We start from the raw sequence: 12355 nt of genomic DNA on the forward strand, positions 1-12355 counted from the left end.
AAGAAGTACCTAGCACTCTAGTTCCCAGCACATCACCTGCCAGTAGCCCTTCCTCTCTTTTTTCCTGTACGCCCTTCACCATTTCTGCACTCACCCACACCCAGCTGCTGCAGGAGGTTTTCAAACTCTGGGTCACAATCCAGGATTTTCAACAGGTTGGTGGACTCCATTCTCTCCAGCTGCACATCCCAGTAGATGTAGATCTTCTGATTGAAGCTGACATAAACCAGGCAGGGGCTGTTGCTTCCTCCTTTGCATGCATAGAGGCCTGAAGAAAGCAAAAGTGTGGAGATCTGACTATTTCCAAAAGGACAGAGAAAGCAAATAGGTAACTTCTCATGATGAGGTACCAAAGCTGTTAGCAGAAAGCAGAGAGCACCTGGGGGGAGGGGCACAGACATGTACTCGGGCATATGAAGTCCCTCTGAGAAAATGCAAGAAAGTGTCTCGAAACGGTTATTAATGCATGGAAGCTTGGGGATTTGCAAGCTGCTGCTTGCAGGTCTGAGAGAGGGGACTGAGCAAAGCCAAGGCTCAGGCTAGTTCCATGGGGCTCCTTATCCCCATATGAGAACTGCTTAGAAGTCTGCAAATTGAAAAAGCAGTAAAGGCAAGAGACCACTGTAGTACTCCCAAAAAGAACAGGGAAAAACCCCCAAACCATCACAGACAAACCTCAACGTCACCTCCTCTCACCCCTACTTTTCCCAGATGCCACCAGCAGAAAGACTAGCTGGGCTTTCTGCAGTATACACACAGGGAAATTATTCCCCACTGCAGACAGGCAAAGGATTCCAGGTCTCCCAGAGGGGAGTAGTAGCTTTGAGGGAGAAATGCTGTGAGGGCTGGCTTTGCAGTCAGGCTGCCCACCTGCACAGAACGCACTGACATTCTCATCTGCTTGAAATCTGGCAACAGTCCGATTGTGGTCGATGATGTATGTCTGGCCATCCCATGCACAGGCAATCACCTCCTCATGCCCATTGCCCTGCAGGAATGATAAGATTGCATATTAGCACAGACATCAACTATTCCCAGAGGCAGTCAAGAATCTTTCCTGCTTTTTCAGAGACAGAACACTCATGTCTGAACAAGACGTCACTTTTGGACATCTTGTCCAGACATTTTGCACTTGTCCAGTCTTTTTGCACTTGGAGACCATCTCTCTCTTCTCTATCATAATCCTTAGGTATCATAAGAGCTCCTAGATAATCAGGGTATTAGCAGTATGTAAAACCATTCAACTTTGCAATCAGTTAAAAGAGCAGCTGGGGCACGAAAAAGTTCACAGAATGCTGGGCTCACTAGGTCAAACAGGTGGACACAGCTCAACCTCTTGCAGGTGGACAGACTGACACAAGTGCAGAATGCACTGGTACAGTCAGAGCACTCTGTGTCATCCTGAGATAATACCAGCCTTTTTCAGCTGAGTCATACTCCCCTTGCCCTTCCTAAATTCATATACACAAAGCCATGTTGAGCTTTTGTCTTCATCCCTCCCAGCCCTATTCACAGACACTCACAGTAACATCCAGCTTTTCCAAAGCAAACAGCTGGTGATCGACCTGCACAGACCAAAGCAGCTTGTCTGCTCCCTCCATGAGTTTCAATGTCCCTGAAAGGAAAAAAGAAAAAAAAAAATTGTCTTGAAAATACTAAAAGGGAGCAAGATGTTTGCCAACGCTGGGCCCTGCGCACTCCTTCAACACTTAGGGTCTGCTGGCAGACGGTTGGGCCCATGGTACAGGCTGTGGTTGCTAATAGGCAACACAGTTCCAATTCTGGGAAGGACGGCAGTCCATTATCTTGTTATCAGTAACTGGAAACAGAGAGGAAAAACGGCAGCAGCCCTGCTAATAGGATTGTGCTCTAAGACAAGAAGAAAACTGCCAAAAACAGGCTCCCAAAGTACAGTACGTCAACAGATCTCACATAAGACAGTGAGTAAACTAGAAGCTTCTTACCATGTCCCACGAGATCGTGTGATCTCAGGACAGCATGCTGACAAGTATCAGCTGAGAGCTGGCTGGCTAATAGCATGGTGTCATGGTTTGACCCCAGCTGGCAACTAAGCACCACGCAGCTGCTCACTTATTCCCCCCCCGGTGGGATGGGGGAGAGAATCAGAAGAGCAAAAGTGAGAAAACTCATGGGTTGAGATAAAGACAGTTTAATAGGTAAAGCAAGAGACATGCACACAAAGCAAAACAAGGAATTTATTCACCACTTCCCATGGGCCGGCAGGTGTTCAGCCATCTCCAGGAAAGCTGGGCTCCAGCATGCCTAATAGTTACTTGGGAAGACAAATGCTATCACTCTGAATATCCCCCCCCTTCCTTCTTCTTCCCCCAGCTTTATATGCTCAGCATGATGTCATATGGTCTGGAATATCCCTTGGGTCAGTTGGGGTCAGCTGTCCCAGCTGTGTCCCTTCCTGACTCCTTGTGCCCCCCGCCCCAGCCTCCTCGCTGGTGGGGTGGGGTGAGAAGCAGAAAAGCCCTTGGCTCTGTGTAAGCACTGCTCAGCAATAACAAAAACATCCCTGAATTATCAACACTGTTTCCAGCACAAATTCAAAACATAGCCCCATACTAGCTACTATGAAGAAAACTAACTCTATCCCAGCCAAAACCAGCATACATAGGCATGGCCTCCTGGCTGCTAAAACCATACTGGACACTTACCCCACATACCATTTTTCTATCATCCAGAGATACTGTGATAGTATGGGGGCAGGAGGTGGTGGTGTGGTGTGGTGGTGGTGGCCATGAGAGACTGGAACATAAATACGAATCTATCCTCCCAGTGCCCTCCAGCCTCGGTAAGGCTCACGAGTAAGCCACAGCGAGGCAGGGAGCCTTGCTAGATGCAGAAGCTTCACAGATGCAGAAGCTTCAGAGTTCAGGTCCAAAGAACAATCAGAAATTCCCTAGCAGGACATCATTGGGCAGGTGGACATCTGGCCCAAACAGGCCAGGCTGCCTATCTGGGAACAGAGAAGCACAGCACCTTGTCTCCACACTGTTGGTTTTTGGACAGAAACCCTGTGTTCAGCTCATTAGATTCAGTCCTATTGCAGCCTGTCCTACCACTTCTCAGTCAGGGGCACAGCAGAAGAACCTGGCTCCAGGGCTGCGTGAGGCCAGCTCCTCTCTACCAATACTCAAGTTCCAGCATCCATTTCCTTTAATGCTTTTGGAAACAACCCAAGTCCCTTCAAGTACAAGGACACATCTCTGCTGTGGTTTAGAAGCTCCTGTCTACACGAATGGCACTGTTGAACTGACATCTCAAACAGTTGTTTGGCCACTGGGTAAGCAGGCAACTTAGGAGTCAGCAGATGAAAGTTCTAGTCTTACTCTCCATCTCAAGCTTTCAGTGTGCCTTTGGGCCAACAACCTAGGCTCTTGATTTTCCCTGCTGCTCACTGCAGCATGGCTTTAATACTTCTAACCCCATAGGCCATAGGACCATACAAGTAACTAATGTTTGTAAAATGCTTTGAAATCCACAGATGAATAGACTGTACCAGGGGAGAGAGAAAGGCAGATACTAGTAACAGATAGAAAACACAACAGGTTTCCTGAAGAGAGCAAGCCTGTGCAATATCAGACCCAATTCAGTACGGAACAGAAAAATAGGTTCAGCTTTAATGTATCATCATATCCTCAGAAACAGGTATGTTATCACACACCTCATTTATGGGGGACTTGCTCACAGTGACAACTCTTACCTTGGGACCTGTCTTAGCTTTCATGCCTTCATATAAAATATGTCAGCAGAAGGAGTCTTTAAGTCAAATTCTCTTGCGTGACCCAGGAAGCATTTCTGAAGCCCAGCTCCCCCTTCTTTCAAAACCAGAAGTACTGAGCCCCTGGTTCCTTGCTTTGAATTAGTGACAGGCCCTGGCCACCCCACAACAGGTCTTTCTTCGAGGACAGTGGTAGGACTTACCATCCAGAGTACAGAGGGCAAAGAGACCAGAGCCACTATTCTCAGTGGAGCAGCCTGTAAGTGCAGAAGAGAATTACAGGAGTTGATGTCACTTTATAGCATTGTCCCCTCCCTCTCCGGAAAAAAAAAAAAAAAAAAAAAAAAAAGATCCAAAACAAGCTGATCCATCCTGCCTCTCTTTTTTCCCCAGCCTTAACACTTTGCTTAGCATCTGCAGATTCTTGCAACCAATTGCACTTGACACTGGGTTTTATTTGTAGGGCACTGGCATCTCAAAACCCAAGACCTTCGGTTTGCACTAATATAGGCACAGGGTTAAAAGAGAGGTCCTGCCAGGACAAAGCCCCGTCACACTAGCACAAAAGCACCTTCATGGCAACTCCTGAATGAGTCTGGATATCATGCTACCAACTCTGTTGTTTTCACTACAGCAAAACTGCACAGAAGCTGTGATGCTCTCCCAGCAAACACTGGTCCTTGGGCTAGAGAGCCCTTGCTTTATGAGCAGATTAGACACGTGCCTTCATGCTCATCTGCACGCTAAGCCCTGGCTTTCCTGGGCTATGCTTACACATCTGTGAACTTCCTGCAAGCAGTATCCTCTCCAAAGCCTGTGTATCACAGCTGTTTGCAGGACAGCACTGAAAAAATGTGACTACTTAAATCTGAAGAGGAGACTCCCCTGACCACTGGGCTGCTTCAGCCCTTCACTACACTCTCTACCTAACTACCAGTCAGAAAAGACATGCAAGGTCAGGTTTTGAAAGTGATATCACACTTGGTGGGGGAGGACTGGAGCTGTATTCAACTACAGCTGCATTTAATTCTTTCAGTGACCACGTAGGAGATGCTGGCTCCCTGAGGTCTGCAGGAACCCAGGAAACCTGGCAGTCAGGGACAAGTCAGCAGAGCTGAAAGCAAATAGGCAGTTTCCCCAGAATGACGTAGTAACTGCAAGCCTCCCTCCACTGCCCACAGACAGCTCCAAGCTCCAGCAACCTGCACACTCCCTGGACACAGACTATGCTATTTCTGCAGATCAGCTTAAAGCAAACAGTCAGCTGGTTGAGTGCTCTGTTGCCCCTAGCTGACATTCATCCAGGTAGGCTCTGATCCAAATGATCTGCTGTGTCCCCCTTCCAAATTGGTCAGCATGGCACTCTTCAGCTGTTTCATTACTAATGGTCCAGCATCAGTGGGCTTTTCACAACCTTCTCTTCATCCCTTATTCTGTGTGCCTTCATTTTTCACAGAGACCTCTCATTAGATGCACGGCTTTGTATGCAGTGAAATAAGTGATTTCATGCTCTGTTGACCATGTTGCTCATAGTAGCATCCAAGATGCTGAAAACATGACAAGCTTAGGAAGTGGGGAGGAAGGGTAGTCTGGGGAAAGGGAAGAGGAGGGGTTTCAGTGGATTGCTCTTCTCCCCCAGCTCTAATTACATTGGACAGCCTAAATCATTTCTCAGACAGCACTGCAGAGGGTAATACTTGGACAGAGCAAATGCAGCTGGATTCCAGCCAGCTGCACACAAGAGAAAGTAAACTGCATTGGGAATTTTCTGCCTTCTCGTATTATGCCCACACGCTCCGAGGAGGAATGACAGCTGCTTATTCTCCATAGGTACCAAAACAAGGTTTGGCAGGTGCACCAGGCACAGGTCATAGCACAAAGCAGTTACACAAGGGAAGCAATGGCAGTGTGTAAGAAAAGTCTGGACAAAACAGCAGTGTGTCAGGGCTGAGAGGAGCCAGCAGCTGTGGAGAGTTTAGATACAACAGCTGAACAGAATACATCGGAAGGAGACAGAGGACAGTGATATATATGAAATATGGAAGCAGCTCTGGAGGGGTTGGGACTGCATGGGTGAAAGAATAGCAGGATATAGCTGGCAGGCATTGGGAATCAAATGCTGAAGAGCACAAAAGCAAGAATAAAGATGAGGCTGTGGAAAGGAAGGGATGCATCTAGGGAATAAGAAGAGGGCATAAGCTACAGCCATGCAAAAGCAAAGACCAAGGACATCTGTAGGAGCAAGGCATGGCAGCCATTCAGGATGACTAACTGCAGGCCACTGGAGGCTGCAGAGAAACTGTTGTGCTAGGTCAAGAGTAAGAGCTACCTAGGGAAGGACAAAGGCTATAAAAAGTTCAAATGCAAATATCCAGCTGTCTTTCTTTGGGAGCTGGCTAACAGAAGCCGAGTTCCCTCTGTTCTTGCAGCTGCCTTCCACTGTTATTTTTCAACCACGGGAAATCTGATTTCACGCTGGACTGACGTATTGAAAAATTATCGGAGCAACTGTTGGGCCAGAGATCCCAAGCTCCTAATCTCACCTCGGCCAATGCTACCGATTAGATGAGTGGAAACATTCTTGTTGTGAATCCGTCCAGATGTTTGGTGTAGAATAACATCTCGAATAGGGGCCTCGCTAGGGAAAAGAGACAGACATCAGGGAAGGGTTAGGGAACCATGCCTGGGACTGTGCCAGAACAATCTAAAGAGCAGCGTACTCCAAAGCTCTACAAATCCAGAGACTGATAGAGTTTGTGCATAGGTTAGCCCTTTAATTGTAAAGGCCAAGGAAAAGAATGCATGCCACCCCAGGTATGAAAGGAACTTGCTAAATGATTAACAAACAAAACCAGAACGATTTGATGCATCAGAAAGCTGGAAAGAGCTCAAAGGAAAAAAAAAAAAAAAAAAAGAAAAAAGTCAGTAAAACATGTATTCCAATCAAGGAAAAAAAAGTCAATTTTTATCATTACTGTCACATAAGCCTGGGTGCTTTTTGCTCAGGAAGTGTCTGCCCAGGGTTGAACAGGTTGGTCAGAGACCATGTCTGGGCCTGGCTCCTGGCTAGGAGGGTACCACTCCAGTAAGGTCTTCAAGACATCAAGGAGACTTAATTGCCTAGGCTCCCCTCCTCCTGCAGTTTTCTGGGTCTGCCTTAAAAATCTCACAGAATACCACAGAACCACCTGAATTCCCCACAAGGATCCCTCCAGCACCAAGGACAATAACCCACTGCTCATCCCAATTGCTCTGGTTATGATTTACAGCACTGGCTGCCAGGGGTCTCATTAGGAAAACCTCCAATTACCTCACCTGGAAGAAACAAGTGAATGAACCCAAAGTGTCATTCCAGGCTTCGGACTAACTGGGCTTGGTCCAGCCTTTCAGTTGCTACCCTTCTCACCATTAGATAGGTCACCAGATTGCCTACTACTCTTTCTCTGGAGATCTAGGTCACTCCTTTCCCTGCCTTAGCCCCCAGAACTGCCCCCCCTCAGAGAGCTGGTTTTGCCACTCTCCTTGCCCAACCCAAGGAGAAGAGAGTGGGATACAAGGAAAGCAGTAGCATTCATCTTTGTGACAGAGACATGAAGAGTGTTCACGGAAGCTGGGATGCAGGCGGGCTTAAGTCATGAACTCCCAGCAGTATAGGCGGTCACTGAAGGAAGGACAAATGACAGCACTTCCCCTCAGAAAGGTGGTGTGGCGGGGCCCCCTTGTGACAGCTATCTACAGCGGAATCTCCTCATCTAGCCCATGCAGTAACGCTCTTCACCTGCTTGGGACAGAGTTGTCTCTTCCCTCTGTCGTGGCCTGCTGCTCTGAGTCCCAGGTGCACAGCAGAATGGCATAACCGCAGCCTGGCTGAGACACCATCATCTCCGGTGAGCCATCAGGGCCTGGGTTCACAGAGAGGCTGTCCACCTATACTGGCAGAGGAAAAACATGGATAGAGTCAAACTGATAACTTTAAACACCTCAGAAGGGTTCACTGTGCTCCTCGTACCTAAGCTTGAATATGGCAGATCTTCTGATAGAGCTGAGCAGGAGCTGAACAAATTCAGCTAGAAGCAAAACGTCCAAGTTACAGTAAAAGGTTGTTTCCCTACCAAAAGCCACCTAAGAACAAGACTAGTATTTTCCACTAATGCTCTCTAGTTGGGTGAGAGCAACTGACTGTTTCCCAGACCAACCCACCAGCTGCTCTGCACATACAGGACAACCACCAGGCAAATCTCCTTTCAAGTCATCAACATGACAATTGCTTTGTTGATAGGACTGTGATTTTGTGCTTGCTTCTTCCCTTGGGAGAGCCAGCTCTTGAAGACTGTAAGACAAGTTCTGCCCTGAACATCCTGTTTCCTTACCTGACCTTCTAGCAGCCATTTCTTCAACAGGAGCAGCTGCCCAGAGATATGGTCTGAATTCTCCGACAAGTCCTCCCAGCGGAAGGCACGTACCACCCTGTCAGTGTAACCCACCACCAGCTCACACTTCCCATCTCCATCTGCAGGGAATACAAGGAGATAGATGGGGTCTCTCAGCCTTTCATAGCCCCAAGAGCCTCAACATTCAGAAACCACTGTGCTGGCTTCCATCAGGTAGCATCCCTGAGGATCCCAATCCTGTAATAAGAACTTGCACTTTGGGAAAATTCCTGAAGGTCTTGCTTCCCTCCTCCATGACTTGGCTGTGGTTTGCTAGAGCACCTATTTCAGCAAGGTAGTAATTTCCTTCTGCGAGTCCCATACACTTTCCCTCCCCACCACTTCATACCCAAACTCCCTCACCCCGCACACCCACAAAGGCTTCCCGGCTCACCAATGTCATTGATCAGCATGACCTTGGTGTTGGCAGGAATGTGCTGCTTGAACACTGGCTTCTGCTCTTCTGCTGCTGCCAACTCATGGTGGCCTGAAGCATCTGGGTGTTTTGAAGTTGGAGAAGTCAGGTCAAAAAGATGAAACCAGCCTTCTGCACTCACTGCCACCACGAGATTCTAAGAGGGAAGAGAAAAACCTTTTGATTTTTCCTCTTTTAGAAACTGCAGAAGCTGTCCCACAGCAGGGCGAGGGAAGGTAACGTGGGTAGATCCATCAAGATCAATGACTGTTACACAGGGAGCAGGGGAAGGTTTTTGGCCAGCATACAAACTACTCGGGTACCACAGGGTGCAAACTTCTTGTTCATCCTTGTCAGACTAGGGTATCAAGCTGATGCGTGCATGCAATCCCCAAATAATGTGTGGCTTTCTCAATGCTCACTTCAGCTCTGCTCTCCCCTGGAGCACACATAGCTACAGTATTTTAGGCAGGGTGCCTAAACTGGGACTTTTGGACTCAGTGGTCCTGGCTTAACCCCCAGAAATAGCAATCTAGCAAAATGAGTCATATTAGACCCAGTGGAATTTGCTTGGGAGTCTAGACTATTCTGCGGCTCAGTCTTATTTAGATGACCTTAAATGCACACAGCCAAGCGGCAGAAGGGCCACAGCCCACAGCACGGACCAGCACTGAGCAGGGCAAAAGCCACTGAGGAAAAGGAGCAACCCCCAAACCACCAAAGCCTTGCAGCGCTCACACAGAGGGACATGGAAATCAATAGTACTTCGTGAAGACAGGATGGATTTCCCTGCTCACTAAAACCTGCATATGGCTCACAGAAAGATACAGGTTATATGTAAACAGAAGAACAGTTTTGAAACAGTAGTGATGAAGGTGTATGAACAAGGGCAGATCCTGGAGAGAAAGCACCTGCAACCTGTCCTCCTCCACACTCAGGGTATGACATGACCCTAATCTCCTGAGCACCTCCCACATGCCCTACAGACACAGCTGGGAAGAGTTTGGCTGCTCTCACCTTTCCTTTATTGCATACATCCCCCACACCAACACATGTGAGCTGCAAGAGAAAAGAAGGACATACATAAGAGGAGGTAACCCAAAAGAGCACTTTGGGATAAGCCTCTGCCTTACCCCCTCCTCTGTCATAAACTGTCTCTTGAACTCTAAACAGCCCTTTCAAGGACAAAGAGAGCAGAGTCATGGACAGAAACACATCTGCCATGCAACTGTCCAGAGCCCTGGGGCAAAATCCACAGTGCACACGACCAGGGTCAAGGTGGGACAGAAGCCCAGTTCCTGTGTTTGTTCAGTACTTTGCTCGTCACTTCCAGCCCACTGGGCTAGCTGTGGGCAAAAGCAGGGTCTTGCATAACTACATGAAAGGCACCAGAACCAGTTCTGGTTGCCATTCCCCTCTGGCCTACATATTCTTAGGCAGTGGTCAAGGATAGCTGGCTGCAAATACACCAGAAGGCCCAACCAGTTAAAAATTGTGTCAAGAACTGACCATTCCTTGGCAAGATCGCACAGCCCAGGGTTTGCTGTCATCATTCTTGTAAACATAGAGTTTCCCGTTGGTGTCTCCCACCACTAGCTCATTCAGCTGTACAAGAGAATTGGGTTAGTAAGAAGAAATTTACAATTACAGTAACAGTATTCCCACACAGCAATAATTACAGAATTTATACCAAAAATTCACTCTGTGGGAAGCAGCAGCAAAGCAAAACAAGAGTTAAAGGACAGCCTCGAATCAATAGAGAAAGTCTGGGAAAGAACAAAAGCCCTAATTTTACTCTTGCAGATAAAAGAGCTGGAGAGTGGCTCCTTAGAGCAACATCCCCTTATCCACTGCTTCTCTAGCCATTGTTTCAGAGTTGTCACTGACTGTTTTAACATCCTGCTCTGCTAATCACCCCCCTCATCACCCCATCTTTCATCCTTCAATCTAGATTGACTCGATCTTTCTTGAATCACCTGAGGAAGATGATGGCAGTGAGGAAAATGTCATCCAGCCAGAAAGAGGCTGCAAGAACACTTACAATAGATTTACACTGGATGTTCAACTTCACTGATGAAGGGGTAAAAGTCTTTCAGAATGCTGATTATTTCTTTGAAGATGACTGCTAAAAATTGCCAACCACCCCTGCTGACGAGCCCGCTCCTACTATCCCATCTTCTGCATCATGCCTCTGTGTATTTAAATTGTGTGCATTTCCTAACTCCCTGCACACGTTGCCCCACATAACACGCCTTCTTATGGGAAAATTTGTGTTATCATCTCCTGCATTACTAGCCATGACGCTTTTCAGGACAGGGCTGTAATAACACTTGACCGCTGAGAAGAAGGGACAGTTTACATACATCTGGTTAAGCTAACCCCTTCCTAGTTACAGACGAATCAGACCCATCAGAAACGGCCGTTTGTGGGGCTGACGGCAGCGTCCCCGATGCACATCCCTCCATCGCGCAGCTCAAGAGACACCGAAACTCGGCTCTACCCCGTTGGCGACCCGCTGGGCCCCGGCAAAGCGTTTCCCCGCGCCCCTGCGTCCCCGCACCGCCACAGCCGAGCGTCTCTCTTCGGGACCAGACCCCGACCTCCCTCCCGGCTGTGCGGCACCCAGCGCCCGCCGACTTGCTGCGCCCAGAGTCACCGAAACGTTCCGCCCGTGAGGGACCTCCGGGGGCCGCCTCACCGCTGCCCCCCCGCCCCGCCGCTGAGCGCGGCTGCGGGCCGCCCCGGGCCGCCCCCGGCTGCTCCCCGGGCCGGCCAAGCCCGGTCCGTGAGGGGGGACCCGCTGCGGCCTTCTCCCCGCCTACACCGCCCGAAGCCTCTGCCGCGGCCCGCAGCCCCCGGCCCGCCGCCACCCCGCCTCCGGACCGTGTCGTTGTCGGCATCCCCCAGGCAGATGGCGTGCGGGAAGAGGCTGCCGCCGAAGTCGAGCGCCACACACTGCACGTAGCTGACGGACCGCATCCCCCCCCCCCGCCGAGGCGGAGCTGCCGCCGCCGGCTGCCGGGCCGCCCGCCAGGCCGGGGCGACGCGAGGTGGGGGGGGCGGAGGGGGGAACGACGGCGGCTGCGCAGGCACAAAAGCAGCCGGGGAGCGGAGGCGCGGGGAATCACGGGAGGGCGGGGGCGGTGCTGCCGCTAGGCTCCGCCCTCCCGCCACGCCCCCTCAGCGTGCCCGCTCCCGGGGCCGCGGTGGTCCCGGTCACCGCCGGCCGCACCGAGCGGGGCCCGGAGGGGTCGTTGCCGCCGCCGCAGACGACAGCGAAGCGGGACGGTTCCGCCGCTCCGAGGCAGGGTACGGCCGTCACCGCAACAGGGCAGGGGATGAAGGGTTTATAGATTGAGAGAGACAGGTGGGTGCGGTTTACAAAGGCAGTATTGTAGTTGTTTATTTTAAGCATTTTTCCGTAAGGACATAATGAATAATTCATAGCTGAAGTTTACATGCATCACCTCGCTGATAAACACTACATGGCATCTTCTGCTGGTAGCTAGACCCATGTTTAGAGTCGGCACGGAAGCGCCTTTCAGCTGCCTGAAGAGGGCACGTTTAGCGTCCTTAGTCGATTTACATTCTTAAACGTTTCATAGTTCGTTATACACTAACAAGGAGGGCAAAATGGTAATTTCAAGATTGCACAACATATCCACCACTGACTTCAGGAATTGTTTAGATGTGCTATAGAAATATTCTCACTTTTTGCTTTCAAAAACAGGTTGAAGAACTGTCATCGCTGTGGGAGAT

General features: G+C 49.6%; 1 protein-coding gene across 1 annotated transcript in view; it reads right to left on the reverse strand.

Moving 5' to 3' along the window:
- Window positions 1-11672, reverse strand: part of ITFG2 (integrin alpha FG-GAP repeat containing 2) — a 15955-nt gene extending 4283 nt beyond the window's left edge. Inside the window, exons 1-11 of the mRNA XM_075051556.1 lie at window positions 11480-11672; window positions 10106-10201; window positions 9614-9655; window positions 8576-8753; window positions 8122-8261; window positions 7530-7678; window positions 6295-6389; window positions 3955-4008; window positions 1524-1615; window positions 871-988; window positions 95-268 (exon numbers count right to left, since the gene is read on the reverse strand). Coding sequence (XP_074907657.1) covers window positions 95-268; window positions 871-988; window positions 1524-1615; window positions 3955-4008; window positions 6295-6389; window positions 7530-7678; window positions 8122-8261; window positions 8576-8753; window positions 9614-9655; window positions 10106-10201; window positions 11480-11575 — 1234 coding nt within the window. The 5' untranslated portion in view covers window positions 11576-11672. The remainder of the gene's footprint in view (window positions 1-94; window positions 269-870; window positions 989-1523; window positions 1616-3954; window positions 4009-6294; window positions 6390-7529; window positions 7679-8121; window positions 8262-8575; window positions 8754-9613; window positions 9656-10105; window positions 10202-11479) is intronic.
- Window positions 11673-12355: the final 683 nt, after the last annotated feature.

This window comes from Buteo buteo, chromosome 19, assembly GCF_964188355.1.
Source record: "Buteo buteo chromosome 19, bButBut1.hap1.1, whole genome shotgun sequence".
Lineage (NCBI taxonomy): Eukaryota > Metazoa > Chordata > Aves > Accipitriformes > Accipitridae > Buteo > Buteo buteo.